Source organism: Phallusia mammillata, chromosome 6 (assembly GCF_965637545.1).
Source record: "Phallusia mammillata chromosome 6, kaPhaMamm4.hap1.1, whole genome shotgun sequence".
Lineage (NCBI taxonomy): Eukaryota > Metazoa > Chordata > Ascidiacea > Phlebobranchia > Ascidiidae > Phallusia > Phallusia mammillata.
This window is the reverse complement of record NC_137257.1, coordinates 13,442,049-13,464,960: the sequence shown is the minus strand read 5'-3', so window position 1 is coordinate 13,464,960 and position 22,912 is coordinate 13,442,049. Positions and strand designations below refer to the sequence as shown.

General features: G+C 46.0%; 2 protein-coding genes and 1 pseudogene across 2 annotated transcripts; all 3 read left to right on the top strand.

Annotated features, from left to right (window-relative positions):
* Window positions 1-11,403: 11,403 nt before the first annotated feature.
* On the top strand, window positions 11,404-13,004 carry LOC145233317 (uncharacterized; annotated as a pseudogene).
* A 1,893-nt stretch (window positions 13,005-14,897) lies between these two features.
* Window positions 14,898-16,484, top strand: LOC145234295 (uncharacterized). The gene has a single exon (XM_080099036.1). The coding sequence runs from the start codon at window positions 14,898-14,900 to the stop codon at window positions 16,482-16,484; it is 1,587 nt and encodes a 528-aa protein (XP_079955162.1).
* A 3,535-nt stretch (window positions 16,485-20,019) lies between these two features.
* Window positions 20,020-22,691, top strand: LOC145233721 (uncharacterized). Its single transcript, XM_080098497.1, has one exon. It carries the CDS (start codon window positions 21,133-21,135, stop codon window positions 22,684-22,686), a length of 1,554 nt encoding a protein of 517 aa, XP_079954623.1. The 5' UTR covers window positions 20,020-21,132; the 3' UTR covers window positions 22,687-22,691.
* The last annotated feature ends 221 nt before the right edge of the window (window positions 22,692-22,912 follow it).

The following is a 22,912-nucleotide window of genomic DNA, read 5'->3' as shown; positions in this document are numbered from 1 at the left end:
TATTTCAAATCGGTTGCCTAACGCTGCGGACGGTTGGTTGGTAGGTTTGTTTTTTTATTACCCATTAGAAGTGTTGCTGGGCCTTACACAAAGCCGTGGGGGCGCCAATGAGGCTCCCCGTGATCCAGAAGTTGAGCTGAAGCGCACAGCTGCAAGGGCTGATCGGCTAATTAGGTTCGGTAATTATGCCAGACCTGCTGGCCCCAGCAAGTCGCGCCGGAGCCAATCCGGTAATTACCGGGTGGCTACCACACCTATGTGCCTGCAATGCTTCGAATAAACTCAAAATGAACAGGTCTGCGCAATTGGAAAACACGCCACAATGTTACAGTAGCACTGCACAAAGTTAGTATCACATTGTTTTGGCCACTACTTTGCTCTAGTGGACATATCATGCGCGACATCAACTGACTGGGGATGTTTTTCTTGCCATTTCACTCGTAAAAATATCCCGTGTCTTGAAATAAAGCATGTACGGTCTTCAGGTAGCCGCCTGTTACCTTATAACAGTATTCTATTTGAATAAGGTAAGATTTCACGATTTCAACACTTCGGAGTTACACGAACTCTTTAAACTAGACAGTACAAACCAAACCGCACCCAAGAAAAGAAGGAACTCTAGTTCAGGAAAAAAAAGAAGAAAGAAGAAAAGCAAGAACAAGACAAGCTCGTCAGGAGAAGAAAGAAGAAACACTAACTAACAATGTTAAAAATAACTTCGTTAAATATTAACGGACTTGAAAATAAACTAAATAACCTTACTGACTTTTTAAATGCCGATGACTCGGAAATACTACTCTTACAAGAAATCCACTTAATAGACAAAAACCTTTTCACAAACTGGACTCGAAAAAACAATGTTGATTACTTTTTTAACTCAATTTGGCGACACGAAAACCAAAATACGTCTAAACATAAATTTGACGGTACTATGATCTTAATTAAAAAGAAATTTGTACAAAAACTGGGAACAGACATCAAACACGTAATATTGGTCAACCAAAAAATTCAAAAAATTACGTTTACACTTCATGAGAACACCTACAACATAATAAATTTATACCTCCCCTCGGGTACTCAAAATGCACACGCTAGATGCAAATTAATTACGACCATAGCTGACTCAATAAATAACAACGCTAACCTTATAATCGCAGGCGACTTTAACTTTCTTGAAAGCCCATTGGACACCTTAACAAACCAAATCAGAAAAGACATCGATTATAGAACCTGGACGCAAACCATCAGCCAAATCGGCCTTATAGATTGCTTCCGTCACTTGCACCCTGCAAAAAAAGTATTTACTCGTGTCACTTCCCATTGCTCAACTCGACTTGACCGTTTTTACATCAATATCCCACTGCTACATCAATTAAAACTCGCTAATCACACACACATACACTTTTCGGACCACAATTTTGTACCTTTTATCACGCTAAACCATAACAAACAAAAACGATGGGCAAAACCGTCCTGGAAATTGAACTTATCGCTACTCAAAAACGCGGAATATAACTCCTTAGTTAAGGACATAATCTCTGATTTAGAAAATGAAAAAGACTCCTACCAGTCAGTTTTTGACTGGTGGGAGACTCTTAAAAAGAAAATCAGAAAGAAATCAATTTCATTTGCAATAAATTTAAAACAAATCGAGAAACAAGAAATCCAAAACACGCAAACACAATTCGAAGATCTAATGGCTAAAATGAACCCGAACGACTTAGACGCGAACCTCAAACTCCTGGATCTACAAAAGAAGTTAAAAATACACACAGAAAAAAGTCTCTACGGCGCAAAAATTCGTGCCCGAATAAAAGACAACTGTGACGAAGAAAGACCTAATAAATCTTTCTTTAGCACAGAAGCGACAAAACAAGAAAGCACTAGCATTAGATCACTAAAAATTAATGACAATTTGGAAACCAATGCAGAACAAATTGTAAAAGAAGTGCACCTCTTTTACAAAAACCTCTGGCAAATTAAGAACGATACTAACAATTCCGCGCAAAATCACTTCTTATCCCAAATTGAAACCTACCCCCCACAACCAATAGACTCCCCTATAACCCTTGACGAATTAGAAGTTTCCTTAAACCTCATGAACAAAAATTCCTCACCCGGTAACGACGGTCTCCCGATCGAATTTTACCAACACTTTTGGCAACCACTGAAAGAAAATATAATTGAACTAGTCTACAACATTTATATGACCAAAGAACTACCGCCATCGCTCAAAAACGCCCACGTCAAACTAATACCTAAAAAACACGATAAAACCCTACTCAAAAACTGGAGACCTATTTCACTGCTAAATGCAGACTATAAATTAATTAGTAAAACCGTTGCGCGCAGACTGCAGCTCGAACTCAACACCAAAATTGCACCAGAACAAAAATGCGGCCTCGATAAAAGATTCATTCAACACATCCTTTATAACATTAAAAGCTCAATCGAATACTCACATAACCGCAAAACTCCATTAGCTCTCATGCTCGTCGACATTGAAAAGGCATTCGATACAGTAGACCACAACTTTATTCACAAGGTATTGAAAGCATTAAATGTTAACGAATATACACGGAACTGGGTACACATTTTGTACAAAAACATAGACAGCACAATTGACGTTAACGGTATACAGACAAAGAAAATACACATCAACAGAGGCGTACGCCAAGGTTGTGGCCTCTCGATGTTGCTTTACGTGGCCGTGTGTCATACACTAATTAAAGCTGTAAATAACAACGATAATATTAACGGTCTAAAATTTGGAAAAATTGAAACTAAAATACAGCAATATGCGGACGACTCGACGTTCCTAATAACGAACAAACAATCAATTGCGGAAACCTTCAAACTACTAAATTTATACCAGAAAGCCTCGGGCCAAAAAATCAACCAAGATAAAACTGAAATACTCGCTATTTCAGAAAATCTACGCAACGAACTTCACTTCATCTACCCGGACTACGTAAAACCCACCGTGAAAATACTAGGAATAAAGTGCAACGCCAAATCTTTTTCGGCACATGATAACTGGAACCCCATTTTACAGCACGCAAAACGCATATCAGCTATTTTCGCTCCTAGAAAACTATCGCATATCGGCAAAATTGCAATTATCAACACGCTAATTCTCCCCAAGATGCTCTTCATTGCAAGAGTAGTAGAACCGACCCCAACCTACTTAAAAGATCTAAATTACATCCTATACCAATTTTTCTGGTTCCCCAGGAAAATGGAACTAACAGCGCGAAAGAAACTAATATCCTCAAAACCCAAAGGCGGACTTAATTTTCCCGACATCGAAACTAAAATACAAGCCCTATATTTAGAAAAACTGCGAGATCTAATTAATGCTGACAACATTTCGGAAGTCTGGCAGCGCTGGGCCATTTATAACTTAGGAACAAAAATCAAACCAATTAAACCGTCACTATTTGATAACACGAAACCAAACGCGTGGAAACCTAACCGAAATTGGAAAAAAATCTACGAAACTTATCAAACTTTAATGGAAATAAATAACGAATTCAATTGGCAAAAATCCAAATTAAGACACTTCTATTACGAACTAATAAAAAAGAAAGAAATTGATAGCACTCCAAACTTCCTCACCGACTTTAGCTGGAAGAAGGCCTTATTCCTCCAAACGGGGATGAGGCCCCTTTTCAGCAACGGCGAGCGTCAAATTGCTCATTTAACAATACACAAATCCTTCAAATGGGGCGATTTTTATCGATCCAAAAACTCATTTCATTTAAAAAACAAAGACGTAAGAATCACTCGATGTAAATTGTGTAAAAACAAAAACGACAACGTAGAGCACCTGCTTTCAAACTGCCCGGTACACAACCAAATCGCAAATAATCTTGACCACATTTTATTTAATAATTTGCAAATTCGTCTCCCAAGCGACCCAAACCTTATGCAATATAACTTCTACAACCTAGAAACCCCAATCTGGCTAATAAAAATATACTCAATCTGGCGAGTTAAAATTATTAAAGAAAAAGAGAATCTCGACCTTCGCAACGAATATGTCAAAAACTCATTTCTCTTTGCGAGGCGAATTTCCACCAAAATCTACGCAACGTTTAAATCGCAACTTGAAGTGTTAGCTCATAAATTTGGAAACGACTACATTGAAACGAAATTTGGCTTGGATCTAGATAAATTAGGAATAAACACCGCCACGTAAAGCTCAACATACTGGTTTAATGAATTATTATGTATTACGCACAGTGCATTGTTTTGTGCTTATCGTATTATATATATTGTATTACTCTCACTTACGCTAAAAACGTCACTCAGTTAACTCGCAACCTTTTTTATGTTCAAAACTATGTTTATTATTGCGTAGTGCAATAAATCCCATAAAAACTAACGAGAAGACTTTAAGTTTAACATTTACCGTTCTGTTATCTTTACATCCCTCTTTAAAAGTTAAATTTTCTTTTTTCGACTTTAATTATTTCAAATCGGTTCCCTAACGCTGCGGACGGTTGGTTGGTAGGTTTGTTTTTTTATTACCCATTAGAAGTGTTGCTGGGCCTTACACAAAGCCGTGGGGGCGCCAATGAGGCTCCCCGTGATCCAGAAGTTGAGCTGAAGCGCACAGCTGCAAGGGCTGATCGGCTAATTAGGTTCGGTAATTATGCCAGACCTGCTGGCCCCAGCAAGTCGCGCCGGAGCCAATCCGGTAATTACCGGGTGGCTACCACACCTATGTGCCTGCAATGCTTCGAATAAACTCAAAATGAACAGGTCTGCGCAATTGGAAAACACGCCACAATGTTACAGTAGCACTGCACAAAGTTAGTATCACATTGTTTTGGCCACTACTTTGCTCTAGTGGACATATCATGCGCGACATCAACTGACTGGGGATGTTTTTCTTGCCATTTCACTCGTAAAAATATCCCGTGTCTTGAAATAAAGCATGTACGGTCTCCAGGTAGCCGCCTGTTACCTTATAACAGTATTCTATTTGAATAAGGTAAGATTTCACGATTTCAACACTTCGGTGTTACTTTTTTCGACTTTAATTATTTCAAATCGGTTCCCTAACGCTGCGGACGGTTGGTTGGTTGGGTTTTTTTTTTATTACCCATTAGAAGTGTTGCTGGGCCTCACACAAAGTCGTGGGGGCGCCAATGAGGCTCCCCGTGGTGCAGAAGTTGAGCTGAAGCGCACAGCTGCACGGACTGGTCGGCTAATTATGTTCGGTAATTATGCCAGACCTGCAGCCCCAGCAAGTCGCGCCTGAGCCAACCCGGTAATTACCGGGTGGCTACCACACCTATGTGCTTGCAATGCTCCGGATAAAGTCACCATGAACAGGTCTGCGCAAGTGGAAAACACGCCACAATGTTCTAGTAGCACTGCACAAAGTTAGTATCACATTGTTTTGGCCACTACTTTGCTCTAGTGGACATATCATGCGCGACACCGACTGACTGGGGATTTTTTCTTGCCATTTCACTCGTAAAAATAACCCGTGTCTTGAAATGAAGCATGTACGGGCTTCAGGTAGCCGCCTGTTACCTTATAACAGTATTCTATTTGAAAAGGTAAGATTTCACGATTTCAACACTTCGGTGTTACTTTTTTTCGACTTTAATTATTTCAAATCGGTTGCCTAACGCTGCGGACGGTTGGTTGGTAGGTTTGTTTTTTTATTACCCATTAGAAGTGTTGCTGGGCCTTACACAAAGCCGTGGGGGCGGCAATGAGGCTCCCCGTGATCCAGAAGTTGAGCTGAAGCGCACAGCTGCAAGGGCTGATCGGCTAATTATGTTCGGTAATTATGCCAGACCTGCTGGCCCCAGCAAGTCGCGCCGGAGCCAATCCGGTAATTACCGGGTGGCTACCACACCTATGTGCCTGCAATGCTTCGAATAAACTCAAAATGAACAGGTCTGCGCAATTGGAAAACACGCCACAATGTTACAGTAGCACTGCACAAAGTTAGTATCACATTGTTTTGGCCACTACTTTGCTCTAGTGGACATATCATGCGCGACACCGACTGACTGGGGATTTTTTCTTGCCATTTCACTCGTAAAAATAACCCGTGTCTTGAAATGAAGCATGTACGGGCTTCAGGTAGCCGCCTGTTACCTTATAACAGTATTCTATTTGAATAAGGTAAGATTTCACGATTTCAACACTTCGGTGTTACTTTTTTCGACTTTAATTATTTCAAATCGGTTGCCTAACGCTGCGGACGGTTGGTTGGTAGGTTTGTTTTTTTATTACCCATTAGAAGTGTTGCTGGGCCTTACACAAAGCCGTGGGGGCGCCAATGAGGCTCCCCGTGATCCAGAAGTTGAGCTGAAGCGCACAGCTGCAAGGGCTGATCGGCTAATTAGGTTCGGTAATTATGCCAGACCTGCTGGCCCCAGCAAGTCGCGCCGGAGCCAATCCGGTAATTACCGGGTGGCTACCACACCTATGTGCCTGCAATGCTTCGAATAAACTCAAAATGAACAGGTCTGCGCAATTGGAAAACACGCCACAATGTTACAGTAGCACTGCACAAAGTTAGTATCACATTGTTTTGGCCACTACTTTGCTCTAGTGGACATATCATGCGCGACATCAACTGACTGGGGATGTTTTTCTTGCCATTTCACTCGTAAAAATATCCCGTGTCTTGAAATAAAGCATGTACGGTCTTCAGGTAGCCGCCTGTTACCTTATAACAGTATTCTATTTGCAGAAGGTAAGCATCAGGATCGTGCCTGTGCCCCTTGCTGAGTGGAGGTAGACAGCCGACGAAGCATCATACTGTTTTAAGGTGGACCCTACCCTGCTTTAGAAGCTTGTTGGCTCCACTAAAACGAAGTTGGCTCCAGAAAAGTTGGCTCCGCAACAATTTGGCTCCAGAAAAGTTGGCTCCGATAAAGTTGGCTCCAGAACGTTTTCCTACTCCCCTTTCCCACCTAGTACCCACACCCTTTCCCCGCAGCCGCCCGTTGGGTCTTTTTCAGGACCACCAACGCCAAGGGCAGTTTAGAGAATTGGCTGTTCCCCTTTCCCATTTCCCGGAGTGGTGCTCGCACCACAAAGGGAAGCTCTCCACCACTTCCTATCCGACAATTGTGCCGTAGTGGCCGATTGTTCGGTCCCTTCCATTCCCTCCACCTGTACGTCCATAAGACGTACGGGACCCCTTCCCCACAACCGCTACTAGCTCCCCGGCCCTTTTCAGGGCCCCTGCGTGGTAGGGCTAGTCGGTTATCGCCATAGTCGTGTTCAGATTGACGACAAGGGTTTTTCTGTACGCCGACTAATTTACATATTCGATTGACGACAAGGGTCAATCTCGACGCCGACGAAATTTGCATGTTCGATTGACGACAAGGGTCAATCCCGACCAACTAATTTGCATAAAAATTGACGACAAGGGTCAATCTCGACGCCGCCTCATTTGCATACTCGATTGACGACAAGGGTCAATCTCGAGACCAACTAATTTGCATAAAGATTGACGACAAGGGTCAATCTCGACGCCGCCTCATTTGCATACTCGATTGACGACAAGGGTCAATCTCGACGCCGACTCATTTGCATAAAGATTGACGACAAGAGTCAATCTCGAGTCCGCCTAATTTGCATACCAGATTGACGACAAGGGTCAATCTCGACGTCACTCGAGTCGAACTCGACGATGACGTCAAAGCAACCCAATGCTCCCAGAGCATGGAACAAAGTGGTGAATCAAGGGCTCCCGCGGGGAGTGCCGGAATTCACGAGAGAGACAGAGGTCTTGGCAAAGTTGCCGACGAAAAAATCTCGTCATTTTATATACGAGATGCTTGCAAAGATACAATTCCCCATCAGTAACTTGGAGGGGATTGTTGAGAGACGAGGGGGTCTTACAGATTTTACATGTAGGACCCGCCAGAACGCCATCGATTTGGTGGAGAAACTCAAGAAGCTTCGTGCTGTTGAGTTTGCACGCTTGTACGACCAAGAATGGACGAAAGTCCTGGTCAAGGAAATCCCGCCGAGATTCTCGGTCGAGGAAGTGCGCAGATATCTGGCTGTCAGGCATGGCATGCTTAAGAAGCCAGAAAAGTGTAAAGACCGCTGGGGTCTCCAGGATGGCAAACGGACGTTTGACATCAAAACTGCTGAGCTACGATTGCGCCCTATCGGGCCACAAATACGCATTGGGGGTCTGTCATTCAAAACCGAGTACGAGGGACAACCCCCACAGTGCTACGTTTGCAGAAACTTTGGTCACATGCGAGATGCATGTGACGTCTTCCAGAGCCGAGAAGACAACTACCCGGCACTTACCGATGATCGGGATCAGCAAGACGGTCCGCAGATGACCTCCACACCTATCCAAAAGAAGAAGAAGGATGCGACTACCATATCGATCCCATCTGTCGTGCAGGAATGTCCCACAAACGATATTCCAACAGCAGACATCGGGGATGCAGCGTCCTGCTCCCCCACTAATGAAGTGCAAATTCCCGGCAACGAGGTTGAGAACGCCCCCGACAACCAACACGGGGAAACAGAGGCACCTGCCCCCGCCGAAGACAAGGAGAATCCAGAGGGCCGCGTCTCGGACGCCCCCGCAAAGAATGACGGCGTTACGGAGGTGATCAACCCCGCAGAGGACAAGGAGTATCCTGAGGGCCGCGTCTCGGACGCCCCCGCAAAGACTGACGGCGTTACGGAGGTGATCAACCCCGCAGAGGACAAGGAGTATCCTGAGGGACGCGTCTCGGACGCCCCCGCAAAGCCTGACGGCGTTACGGAGGTGATCAACCCCGCAGAGGACAAGGAGTATCCTGAGGGCCGCGTCTCGGACGCCCCCGCACAGACTGACGGCGTTACGGAGGTGATCAACCCCGCAGAGGACAAGGAGTATCCTGAGGGCCGCGCCTCGGGCGCCCCCGCAAAGAACGACGGCGTTATGGAGGTGACAACCCCCGCAGTAGCCACGGAGAATCCTGAGGGCCGCGCCTCGGGCGCCCCCGTTTCCCAAGGAGGACCAAGGAGGAAGACCGTTTGGAGGAATCCGGACAAGAAGAACCCATGGGCGCAGCCGCCACCTCCCGATTCGAGTATCAGGAACTTACCGCTGGGAGACCCGGAATTCATACACGAGTTAAGGTTACTATCTAACTCTACAGAACTAAACAGTAGTAGTACCGAAGAAGAGGTTGAGGCATTCATCAAACGAATGCACTCTTCCTCCTCTTCATCCAGTCCGCACTCGAGTAAACGTGTATGCGCAGATCAAAATGCTGCTCCGTGCGAATGCGGGGCTGATGTGTATATCACACCAGAAAAGGGTGACGGTTTTTGCCCTAGTTGTACAAGTTATTTTCGTCGCTGTGATTGCTGTAACGAAATTAACAATTTACCAGGTGGTTACCCCGAATCATGCACGCGCTGTGGCAACATAGTGCAGCCACCACATGGTGTAAACGTTACATGGTAAACCTTTACGTCCTAACACTTTTGCCACCTATAAGTTACTGCGCCTAGCCTCTGATTGGTCGTTTACCGGACCAATCACATAGGGCCTAGATTACTTGGAGTTTTTTTTTTAGAGTAACTTTGTATGTTGTGCTTTAGCGCGCGTGCTTTGTTAGTGGTAAGCCATTGTTTGGTTACTTAATAGCCCGTTCATACAGGGCCTTTTCTTGTGTGTGTTTAGTGTTTTTTTACATGTCTGCGCTCTAGTGCGCGTACTTTGTTAGCGATAAGATACACGCCCCTGTTTGGTCAATTAATGGTAATATAACAATGTAACATTGCTAAACCTATCTTTCTATTTAAATAGCGGCAAATAGAGCCCGTTTTCCCCGCTACTTTATTAAAACGCCTGCATCATTAGATGCATTTTATTAGGGTGTTGTTATTTAGATGTATTATCACTCCTGTCTAAGTAGGGTTCTTTTGCTTAAAGCAGAGCCCCAATACAACCATGAAGTGTCCTAACTTTCATACTTGTACCACTAGAACGCTTACTAGCAAAAACCCTAGTGGTGATTTTGTTTCTTGTACTTGTCCTATAACCGCCCTTTTTTAAGAAAAGCCTTGGTTTTGATTGGTCAATGCGTTGACCAATCATTCAAGTTTCAACAGCCCTATGCTGTGTTCCATCGTAGTAGTGCGTTTGTTTACTTCTGTTTCGTCGCCGTGGGTCGTAGGCCCTACTTTGCGCGCGCTAGTGTTGTTTACCTGACCAGCCTCTGATTGGCCGACTAACCGTCCACTCATACAGAGCTAGCGTTTTGTAGCTACCGCTTGTTTGTGTTTTAGTCTGCGCCGTCGTGCGCGCTCTTCGTCTAGTTAATATATATTCAAGCCTCAGTTTGACCGCCTAACGGTACAACGTACGCGGCCTGGCAGCCCCTAATTTACCGCGAGACCTATTTATTTATTTATTTATTTTTTCCCCGTACATTTGCGCTTTTACGTGCGTCTTTGTCATTTTTGGTCAAGCCTTTTTTTTTTTTTCATTATTGTACTTTGCCGTTTTTCGTACTCTTATGCGGTCTCATGTGCATAACGCCCCAAGCCTCTGATTGGCCGCCCGGTGGGCCAATCAAACAGGGCTTTCTTATTTTCGTTTTCCCAGCGTTCCTATTTCTTGGCGCCATCGTGTTCTTCGTCCCGTTATGAACATCTTTTTTGTTCCTTAACCTATTCTTTGTTTATCCGCTATCAACCCCTTGTGGTACGTCTTTTGTTGTTTTAAGACATGTTATGTTTATTGTGCGACCTGGTGCGCCAATACAAAAAGATTGCCCCTTATCCGTGCCATCAGCAAGTTAAGTCAATAGATTTACACGTGGAACTGGCGCGAATAGAAGTCATTTCGGCTCCCTGTACGTTTACCCCATCTACTGTTTCCACCCCTGTTAGGCCTAACGTTTGTGCGGACTTCTATTGCCGTCGCAAACGTTCTTACCCCAACTACCCCGTGTGTTCACCACAAAGGGTAGTTGACTCCCCACCTGCTACCCCGGCCACCTCGTGCGTCACCTTGTGGACACGAGGCCTGTGCCCCCCCAAGCCTGCCCCCGAGCGCGACCCCAGCCCGGTAAGGCAGAGCCCAAACCTTCGACACCAGCACCCACGACACCCCGGCCCGCTTTTTCCACCCACCCACCCCCATCCCAGACCGACGAACGTCCGGGGCTCCCAGCCCTTTTCAGGGCTCTTGCGTGGAAAGGACCAGTCGGTCACCCAGCGTGCAGGGCGCCGGCCCAACTGCTGATACGTCGTCACAGCAAGTCGAAGTCGATTTCGACCTAGTGACGTCACGGTCGAACCTTCCTGCTGCAAGGTCGACCTTTGAAGGAGGATTAACGTCGAAACTCACCGTTCCGCTTGAACGAGTTTCGACCATGGCAAAGGCGTGGAATGTCGTTGCAAGCCGCAACCTTCCACCTTTCAGTCGGGAGACTGAAGTACTAGCCAAGCTTCCTGCCCGGAAGACTCGACAGTTCATTTATGAACTGTTGAAAAAGGTCAACTTTCCGGCGCAGGAGCTCGAAGGCATCGTCGAGCGCCGTGGAAGGCTCATGGACTTCACGTGCCGCACCAAGGAGGGTGCGCGCACGCTGCCAAGGAAACTCGGGTCGCACCCCAACGTGGAGTATGCAAAACTCTACGACTCGGAGTGGACCCGGGTTTGGGTGAAGGAGGTTCCACCCAGGTACTCCAACGAGGAAATCCGTGCATACATCGAACGTAAGCACGGAGAGGTCAAGAAGCACGAGAAGGTCAAGGATCGTTGGGGCCTGTACGATGGCAAACGAACCTTCGACACAAAAACGGTTGACCTCAAGGAAAGCCCAATTGGTCCGAAAATCAGACTGGGTGGTTTGGCCTTTGTCATTGAATATGACAACCAACCACCGCAGTGCTTCGTATGTCGCCAGTTTGGGCACATGCGTGACGAGTGCGAGGCACTCAAAAGCCGGGAAAACACCCCCGAAAACTCGGTAGAGGAAGCGGTCGAGGGCCCGCCTCTACCTTCGGCTACCTCCACCCCGGTGCGGGCGGAGAAGAACGACGGTTTTCAGGTGGTCCAGGGACGCCGAAACCGAAAGAAAAGCGGCAACGCGAATGCCAACCCCCTGAAGTCCAGTGCCACCGAGACAGGCACCCTGGTTGCACAGGCACTGGAGCCTCTAACAACAGAGGCCAACAAGGAACTTCAGAATCCGGAGGGCGTCACCTCGGGTGACCCCGACAAAGGAAAGGATCTTCAGTATCCGTAGGGCGGCACCTCGGGTGCCCCCGACAAAGGAAAGGATCTTCAGAATCCGGAGGGCGACACCTCGGGTGCCCCCGCCCCTCCTGGCCCAAGGCCACAACGAAACCCGCCGCGGAAACCAAAGAAGAGCGCGGGAGGCACTTCGGGTGCCGCAGCCAAGAAACCCGGGGCGACAAAGAAGCAAACCCCGCGGAAATCTGGGCCCACACCTGATCCTGAGGGTGGTACCTCGGGTGCCCCCGACCCTACCGGCGGGAAAACAGGGCCCAGATCCCCGCCAACACAGGATCCGGACTTGGATTTATTGGACAAAGATTTGGATTTATTGGCCCACCCGGCTGAAGACAAAGAAGTGGATTTATTGGCCGACCCGGCCGAAGAGAAGGAAATCCAACTGAAAGAGGGAATCCTCGAAGACCTTTTGGAAGCTGCAAGAGACCTCTCTGACTCCAGCGGAGAGGACAAGGTACCGGTACTTAATAAGCGTGATAGGTCGTCGTCGAACTCTGGCGATGACCGAAAGCGGGCCTGTTTTGAAAATTTTCACAATATCGTTTCGTGTGAGTGCGGGCAGGACACGCTTCTATCTAAAGAGGGAGAAGCCATAACTTGCCCGGGTTGTAAAAAGTGCTACATTAAATGCTCGTGTGGCCATGCTCATCCGTTAGGGGATGGGCAAGGTAGCCAATGCTCTGAGTGTAAAACGTTTTTCCCCATGCACGCTCTTAACTATACCGTTTAGGGACTAGAAGCGTTTTTTTTGATACACCGTTGTAACACGCCAATATCAATAGTCATGGCGAATTTCCTAAAAATAGCCACATTCAACGTCGGGGGGATGGCCGATCCAGCTAAGCGATCCGCTGTATTGTCATCCCTCCGGTCGTTAGACGCCCACATCATTCTCCTCCAGGAGACGCATAGTTCTCCTGTGACGGAGGGTGGGTGGTGCGTCGAATGGGAGCCGAATAAAGCGATTTTTTGGTCTTCTCTTTCGGGGGCCCGATCGGAGAACGGAGTCGGGATCTTGCTAAAGCATAACGCCCTTAGCTTTGTTTCTCACTCTGGGGATGGGAACGGTAGAATTTTGGCTGCCGACATTAGACTTTACCATTCAATCATACACGTCGTAAACGTGTATGCCCCTAACCGTACCGAAAGCACTCCCTTAAGGAATGCTTTCTTCGACTCCCTTTATACCTACACCTACTCGAGGCATCCCACTCTCTTGGCCGGTGATTTCAACGGTGTGCAGGACCCGATACTTGAGCGATTCCCCCCCTTACGTGGTAGTAACGAAAAGTTGTCAGGTCTTATCGCCCTTGTTGAGAACCTCCAGTTGTCGGATTCCTTCCGAAAGCTGTACGGCAACCGTATTTTTTACACACGTAGACAACATAACACTCAATCACGTCTAGACAGATTTTACATTTCATCTCATGTGCACCCCATTTCGGAATTTGGCACACAAAATTCACTTTCAGACCACGACATCATAACACTACAGATTCGGAGAGAGCCTCAGCCCCCTAGGGGGAAGGGGATCTGGAAGAATAACACTAGCACTTACACAACAGACGCCTTCCAGGAGGAACTTGAACGCAGGTGGGCCTTGTGGCGAACGCTACAGGTCCCCTGCTTCAAGGATAAATTCTCTTGGTGGCTCGACATGAAACACCGCATTAAATTAATGAACATAGCACACTCACAACAGAACAGACAACAGGCAAACACGGAAGCCAAACAGCTTGAGGAAAGGGTTACGGCTATTTGGGGGCAATTGGCAAGGGACCCTACCCTCCTCCCCGAATACCTCTCTTTAAAACGCCTTTCGGCCAACACCCAGCGACAATCTGCTCGCGCCAAAATTTTAAAATCCCAAGCTTCCTGTTTTGACCGCGGTGATCGGGGTACCAAGGAGTTCTTTCAGCGCTTCACTGAACATAGATCTAATACTGGTATTGTTAAACTGTGTGATGATTCCGGTCGCCACACGGAAAACACTAACGAGATGCTTAACATCGCCCACACCTTTTACAGTAAACTTTACACGAAACGCCCTACATGTACAGCAGCTCAGCAGCACTTCCTGCAACACGTCACCCCTAAACTTGACTCGAATGATGATACACTAGGTAAGCCCATAACGGCTGAGGAAGTGCTGAACACAATTATGCAAATGTCGTTGGGGAAATCCCCTGGACCCGATGGCGTCAGCGTCGAGTTTTACCGCTCGTGCTGGCGTATCATTGGCCAGGATTTAACTGACGTCATTAATACGATACACTCGTCGGGAACCGTCCCGGACGAGATGAAACGTGGCACAGTTACTCTAATCCATAAGAAAAACGACACAACACTGCTGAAGAACTACCGCCCGATCTCGTTGCTTAACACTGACCTTAAAATCTACACCAAGATTCTGGCAAATCGCATGCGCGCGCTTCTGGACAAGGTCTTGCACCCCCAACAATTTGCTGCGCCCGCCCGTCGAATTGCCGACGCCACTGTTTTGCTGAGAGATCTCTATTGTGATGCGATAGAGCGGGGCACAGATGCTTTCATTATTTCGCTCGACTTCTAGAAGGCTTTTGATTCAGTTGACCATGAATGGCTTTATTCGGTTATGACTAAAATGTGTTTCCCTGAACACTTTGTAAAACTAGTTCAGTCACTTAACACAAACGCGCAGTCGAATGTTCTAGTTAATGGACACCAAAGCCCGCTGTTCACTGTGGGTAGAGGAGTGAGGCAAGGGGACCCCCTGAGTCTCTTCCTCTACCTAATCGCCGCAACCCCTTTCTCACTAGCCCTTACGGCAGACACAAGCGTCCGTGGCATCGACGTACCTGGGAGACACGTGATCAAGTGCCCCAGTTACGCCGATGACACAACCCTCACCCTGACGCATCCCTACTCTGTTACACGTGCATTCCAGCATCTCGAACTCCTTTACTCGGCCTCTGGACTAGCACTTAATGTGTCGAAATCCAAAGGCCTCTTTACCAAGCCAAATCCCCCATTGGCTTCTTTACCACCTCTTGAGTGGACGTCATCCCACATCAGTCTCTTGGGGACCGTTATTGGCAATGCCAGTAGCGTAACCGAGAGCTGGCGTGCCCACTATCGCACATTCCGTTCCTCTATGACTTACCACACTCGGTACATACTCACCTGGAATGCCAAATCATTAATCTCTAAATCCAAACTTTTACCCCTACTCACTTACCAGGCCTCGACATACCCTATCCCCCACTCCCTTAGGCGAAGGGTGAATAGCGCGTGCGAGGTGTTTATGACGAACAACACGAAACTGATCATACCCATTGACACTCTGGCACTCCCTTTTGACAGAGGAGGCTACAACGTGGCGAACTGTCCACTTTACTGCGATCTTTTCTTTATGCAGCCTATATTTTCCTACTGTAGACATAGATTGAACGACACCCCAACCTCCCCCGGTATGGCCATGGTCGAGTATAACATCGGACTACAGCTCTCCCACCGGTTTGATCTGCGCTTGCGCAACAACCATCCCCATGCTGTTAGTCCTTCACCTTTCTATAGTAAAACCCTATCTCTTATTGAAAAATATAATTTAACCTTTGACCAACTCGTCCGTGGATCCATCCGTACCCTTTATCGGTTAATAACCTGTTCCCAAACGAATATCCCTGGCGCGGGCGGCTCTCAAGCGTCCCACGACCGTCGCTGGGGCAATGTTCACCACCCTATCCTCACCAACGCAATGAAGTCGTTCAACTACAGAACTATTTGGGATGTACTACCCGTATCCTCCAAATTTTTTCCATTTTCTCTTGACCCAACCACGTTGTGCCAATTCTGTGGGAGGAGCCCAGAGACCTCCACTCACATTTTCACCTCGTGTCCCGTACTCTCCCCGGTACGGGACTACATACAACGCCTTACAAACCGTATTACACACACTGACACCACGCTCTGCGGAGACATGATCATAAAACTTATCATTCCACCCAACATTGAAATATTTACAGAGCACCTAGTATACATCTTTACACTCACTCGGCACCACATCTGGAAAGCCAGAAACCGCATAAAATACGAAGACAGAAACATTTTACCTCATCACATAATTTCTACCATTAAAAAAGCTATTGCACATCGACTTGCAGTCGAAAACAATAGGGTTGACACAACACATAAGGATATTATTCAAGACCTCAGGGATTTGACGGTGTAGCAGACTAACGCTTCTAGGGACGTCTCCGGTTGTCACATAAAAATCCGATCTCAACCAACCGTAGGAACTAATTTGCATAAATTCCAATTTCGACGACCTGCTTAATTTTGTTTCGCCATTTTGTTTGTTTCTCACGCACAGCCAAATTTTTTACACTAATTCCTTTTTTCCGTTACTGTATTGCCTTTTTTTTTCTATTCACCCTGCAACTCCTAAAGACAACCGAGAGCGTCATAGATTAACATCAAACATCCCCAGTTACTTTTTTTTCATTGACCCTGTTTTGAAAAATTTTGTTTCCATTTACCGTATTTATTTGCTGCAGACCCGCAGCGCTTCCACCGAGTACTTGAACAGTGTGCATATATGCACGCCACAAACGACTAGTGGCGAAACCATGGTGACTTGTGCGCCATGCGTATTATTCAATTAGGCAGCGGTGTCCGGACCGCGTCGAAACGATTTTCGCTTTCGAGAAACCCCGATATGGAGTTCTCAGTTTCATAAAATACGATACTTTTGCATGAATTTGCTTTCTACTTCTCTCTTTTCGCATCCTCCCAGGGTCAAGCATATCCACCAATTGTGGGGAGCGACGACCCTGACTTTGTATTTTCCATTTCTTAACAGTATAGTTTCTTTTGTTTCCCCCTCCCGATAATTCCCAAGAGAAAAAGCCCACAATTTTGAACCGTTGCCCACTACCATTGAATAGTCTAGTGGTAACGGCGTAAGTCCCGTAATAAACAGATCACGGGTTCTAATCCTGATCTTCCCCCTAAAATTAATGTTTGAGATCGGTAGTGTATGCAATGCTCCTTTCTACCTTCCCTCTTCGCCCTTCTCCCAGGGTCAATGCATACCCGTCGTCGGCGGGGAGCGAAGACCCTGTCTTTTTGCCTTACAATTCTCAACCGTTTTTGTTTTCTTGCGTGCTTCACGTGACCCTTGTTTGTTTCGCTCTCTATTTTCTCGTGCGTGTCTCTTGTACTACGATTTTTATGTCGTGTACCGGTGACGTCATTTTTTTTTGTTTTTTATATTCGTTCGTGCGTGCGTGTTTTATTTTTCGTTATTCGTACTACGATTTCTATGTCGGGTACTCGTGACGTCTTTACCTTTTTCTTTTCACTTCGCGCCGCTTCTCGCAGGGCCCAAGCATATCCGCCAAGGCGGGGAGTAATGGCCCTGACTTTCTTCTTCTCTTATTGACCAACCCCGAGGGGTAACGGCACCGCGTTGTCAGGCGTGACGTGCCCGAAATTCATCGGCCTGATGATTTCGTTGTTTGTTTTTATTATCGCATTGAGTTTTTCGTATCGCTTCGTTTATTGGCGTTACAATAAACAAAAGATGCCACTTCGGTGTTACTTTTTTTCGACTTTAATTATTTCAAATCGGTTGCCTAACGCTGCGGACGGTTGGTTGGTAGGTTTGTTTTTTTATTACCCATTAGAAGTGTTGCTGGGCCTTACACAAAGCCGTGGGGGCGCCAATGAGGCTCCCCGTGATCCAGAAGTTGAGCTGAAGCGCACAGCTGCAAGGGCTGATCGGCTAATTAGGTTCGGTAATTATGCCAGACCTGCTGGCCCCAGCAAGTCGCGCCGGAGCCAATCCGGTAATTACCGGGTGGCTACCACACCTATGTGCCTGCAATGCTTCAAATAAACTCAAAATGAACAGGTCTGCGCAATTGGAAAACACGCCACAATGTTACAGTAGCACTGCACAAAGTTAGTATCACATTGTTTTGGCCACTACTTTGCTCTAGTGGACATATCATGCGCGACATCAACTGACTGGGGATGTTTTTCTTGCCATTTCACTCGTAAAAATATCCCGTGTCTTGAAATAAAGCATGTACGGTCTCCAGGTAGCCGCCTGTTACCTTATAACAGTATTCTATTTGAATAAGGTAAGATTTCACGATTTCAACACTTCGGTGTTACTTTTTTCGACTTCAATTATTTCAAATCGGTTCCCTAACGCTGCGGACGGTTGGTTGGTTGGTTTTTTTTTTATTACCCATTAGAAGTGTTGCTGGGCCTCACACAAAGTCGTGGGGGCGCCAATGAGGCTCCCCGTGATCCAGAAGTTGAGCTGAAGCGCACAGCTGCAAGGGCTGATCGGCTAATTAGGTTCGGTAATTATGCCAGACCTGCTGGCCCCAGCAAGTCGCGCCGGAGCCAATCCGGTAATTACCGGGTGGCTACCACACCTATGTGCCTGCAATGCTTCGAATAAACTCAAAATGAACAGGTCTGCGCAATTGGAAAACACGCCACAATGTTACAGTAGCACTGCACAAAGTTAGTATCACATTGTTTTGGCCACTACTTTGCTCTAGTGGACATATCATGCGCGACATCAACTGACTTGGGATGTTTTTCTTGCCATTTCACTCGTAAAAATATCCCGTGTCTTGAAATAAAGCATGTACGGTCTTCAGGTAGCCGCCTGTTACCTTATAACAGTATTCTATTTGAATAAGGTAAGATTTCACGATTTCAACACTTCGGTGTTACTTTTTTCGACTTTAATTATTTCAAATCGGTTCCCTAACGCTGCGGACGGTTGGTTGGTTGGTTTTTTTTTATTACCCATTAGAAGTGTTGCTGGGCCTCACACAAAGTCGTGGGGGCGCCAATGAGGCTCCCCGTGGTGCAGAAGTTGAGCTGAAGCGCACAGCTGCACGGACTGGTCGGCTAATTATGTTCGGTAATTATGCCAGACCTGCAGGCCCCAGCAAGTCGCGCCGGAGCCAATCCGGTAATTACCGGGTGGCTACCACACCTATGTGCTTGCAATGCTCCGGATAAAGTCACCGTGAACAGGTCTGCGCAAGTGGAAAACACGCCACAATGTTCTAGTAGCACTGCACAAAGTTAGTATCACATTGTTTTGGCCACTACTTTGCTCTAGTGGACATATCATGCGCGACACCGACTGACTGGGGATTTTTTCTTGCCATTTCACTCGTAAAAATAACCCGTGTCTTGAAATGAAGCATGTACGGGCTTCAGGTAGCCGCCTGTTACCTTATAACAGTATTCTATTTGAATAAGGTAAGATTTCACGATTTCAACACTTCGGTGTTACTTTTTTCGACTTTAATTATTTCAAATCGGTTCCCTAACGCTGCGGACGGTTGGTTGGTTGGTTTTTTTTTTTATTACCCATTAGAAGTGTTGCTGGGCCTCACACAAAGTCGTGGGGGCGCCAATGAGGCTCCCCGTGGTGCAGAAGTTGAGCTGAAGCGCACAGCTGCACGGACTGGTCGGCTAATTATGTTCGGTAATTATGCCAGACCTGCAGGCCCCAGCAAGTCGCGGCTGAGCCAACCCGGTAATTACCGGGTGGCTACCACACCTGTGTGCTTGCAATGCTCCGGATAAAGTCACCATGAACAGGTCTGCGCAAGTGGAAAACACGCCACAATGTTCTAGTAGCACTGCACAAAGTTAGTATCACATTGTTTTGGCCACTACTTTGCTCTAGTGGACATATCATGCGCGACATCAACTGACTGGGGATGTTTTTCTTGCCATTTCACTCGTAAAAATATCCCGTGTCTTGAAATAAAGCATGTACGGTCTTCAGGTAGCCGCCTGTTACCTTATAACAGTATTCTATTTGAATAAGGTAAGCATCATACCCGACTTCAATAGAATCGGAAAGCATTGCACGTTGCTTGGTGTGGTTTTACTCTTGCATGTTTATCGGTGCGTTTCACCCTTAGTTGTTTCAGGCAGGCAGTGTTATTTACTTTGTTTTTTGTACAGTAAGTGCGCAAAGGCGCTTGCAGGGCTGTTGTTTGTTTGTTTTATTATACCTTTTTTTCTAACCGTGTAACCAATAAACCTTAGTTCTCTTGTAAACTGGTAACTGTAATTTGAAATTAACTATAACCGGATCTCAAAGGTCCTCTGGTGGTAAAAACTAACTAGTAACCTGACTTAAGAGCCTCTAAGGCTTTTCTGCTGTAACTTTTTGCCCTTAAGGCCTCAAACCGGGTAACGCCCTCTTCTGGCCCGTAAGGCCCTCTAGTGACCTTTGGTTGTAATTCTTGGTAATCTAACACGTCTTAAACCTTTGTAGCGCCATTTTGTTTTCTTTTTTTGTTTGCCCCCTAGCGCCACGTCCCTGTTTACGCTTTTCTTATAAGAGCTGCGACGGCGGCGTTTCGCTAGTTGTACCTTTGTTCTTTTTTTGTGTGTGTTAGGGAAAGCCCCACTGACCACCTCCTAGGCCCGTGCCTGAGGTGCTCTCTGGGACTTCCCCCCTTACCGACCAATTAAGCGCATTTGTCTTCGTGCTTAATTGGTCTTGCTGCTCTACTCTTCGTCCCCCCCAAGATCTTGTTTTCGTGGAGGGAGTTCCCCTTTGTCTTCGGCAAGTAAAAGGGTATTCCCCTTTGTCCATCTGTTCTCTGGCCTTTCTTTCGGGAAACTCCCTGTTTTGCGACAACAGTCAAGGGACTTCCCCTAAACAGCCAAAACATAGAAATCAAAAAAATAATTTAATTCAGATTTACAACAGTACCTTTCAATTTCCTTCTCGTCCGTACTTACCAGACCGCATCCCTGTAGGTTCCACTTCTGCTTATCTTCTATTTCTCCGAGTCATCTGCTTACATACATCGTTCACTATGCCTTTCGACAAGTACATGCTTGAATATCGGTCTCTCCATATTCAAATCACAACAGCGGATTACTACAAGTTTGATGCCTTCATGAATCTCTTCGAAAAAGGATTTCCTTTAGAAAAATATAAAGACATGTTAGAAGCCTGCCGTGTAATCAACCGACCCAGATCTATCTACAAAATATCTTTCTTTGAGAACCACACACACGATTTGACACTCTTGCACCGCAAACTGAAGAACAGTTTTTGCTGGACCTATGGTGATGACACGATTATACTCCAGAGCTTTACTCCACCAAAACCTTTGACACGTCTGACTCTCTTTCCGGTCCCGGCCGAATTTAAAACAAAACACTTTACCACTGCAGCATCAATTCTTGAATGGGGAATCTACAACAAACATACTTTTCTCACCTATAGACAGTATCCTCACATCTTAAACGGCTATGTCCACCTTTTCTTGGAAGAAGTAGAGTTAGACAACATACCTCTAACGGTAAAAATGTATGGCCATGACATACAAATAGCCAAGCCCGGTGAAACCTTTGGACCTGCGTGTAATACATGTAACCAAAGGGGACACTGGGCTAACCAGTGCCCAAGAAAACTCAAATGCCGTATCTGTGGAGAGCAAGGGCACTTTGCAAAGAATTGTCCCTATGGATCATCAATCTCTTCCTCTCACGGTGAATCGTCCTCGGACGAAGAGTATGACAGGAACTTTCCGAAACTAACAAAGGGCCCTAAGAAATCTACCCCAAAAGACAAACCGGACCCCCGGACTACTCCTGATGACCTCTCTCCTCTTATAAGGCAAATCGAAATACAAGAAGAAAAACGAGACAAGCTTAATCAATCAATCCCTATTGAAGATAGCCCAGAAGTAAATCTTGCATCTAGCCAACCTTCTCACAGAAATAGTGAGGAGCCCAAGGACACAACGACAAATCGTCCACAGACTTCAAATATGGTCACTGATGAACCAGATGACAAAACTTCTACTCCAAACCGTGCCCAGACGGCAAACCCTCCCCCCGAGGTACCTAAAGATAAACCCTCCACACCAGTTCGTTCCCAGACTTCAAAATTTCCTCCTGACGAATCTATGGAAAAACTCTCTTCTCCAAATCTTTCTCAAGACTTTGGAAAACTCTCGCTCTCAACAGAGGATAAATCAGAGTTGGACCCCAAACAAATTGATTTTCTCTCCTCTACAAAATCCTCAAACTCGACCTATGGCACACCGGCATCTCCAATTAAAAACTCGGCAAAACCCTCTACACCTTCTTATCCAACCAAAAAACACCCTGACACCCAGATGCACATAACCAGCAAGGTCAAACTTGTTTCCAAAAGAATAAGCTTCACGGCTGACGAGTCTTCTTCCCTCGACGAAGATTCTTTAACCAATGAAAAAACAGTAGGAAGTAACGAGAAAGAGCTAGACGAGCTCTTTGTACCACAACAAAAAGAAAAGAAAAGAAGAAACTCAAGCTCCGGAAAGAAAAGACCAAAGAAGAAGAACAAGTCACAAGAAGAAGAAAGAAGCACTAACTAAACAATGTTACACATTATCTCAATAAACATTAATGGACTTGCACACAAACTGAACGACTTATCTGCATTCTTAAAAACAGATGACTCGGACATAGTATTGCTCCAAGAAATACATCAAATTGACCAAAACCTTTTCACGCTATGGGCTCAAAACAACAATTTCGATTTCTATTTTAATTCAATCTGGCGAAATGACAGCGCTGATGCCCCAAAAAATGTGGACGATG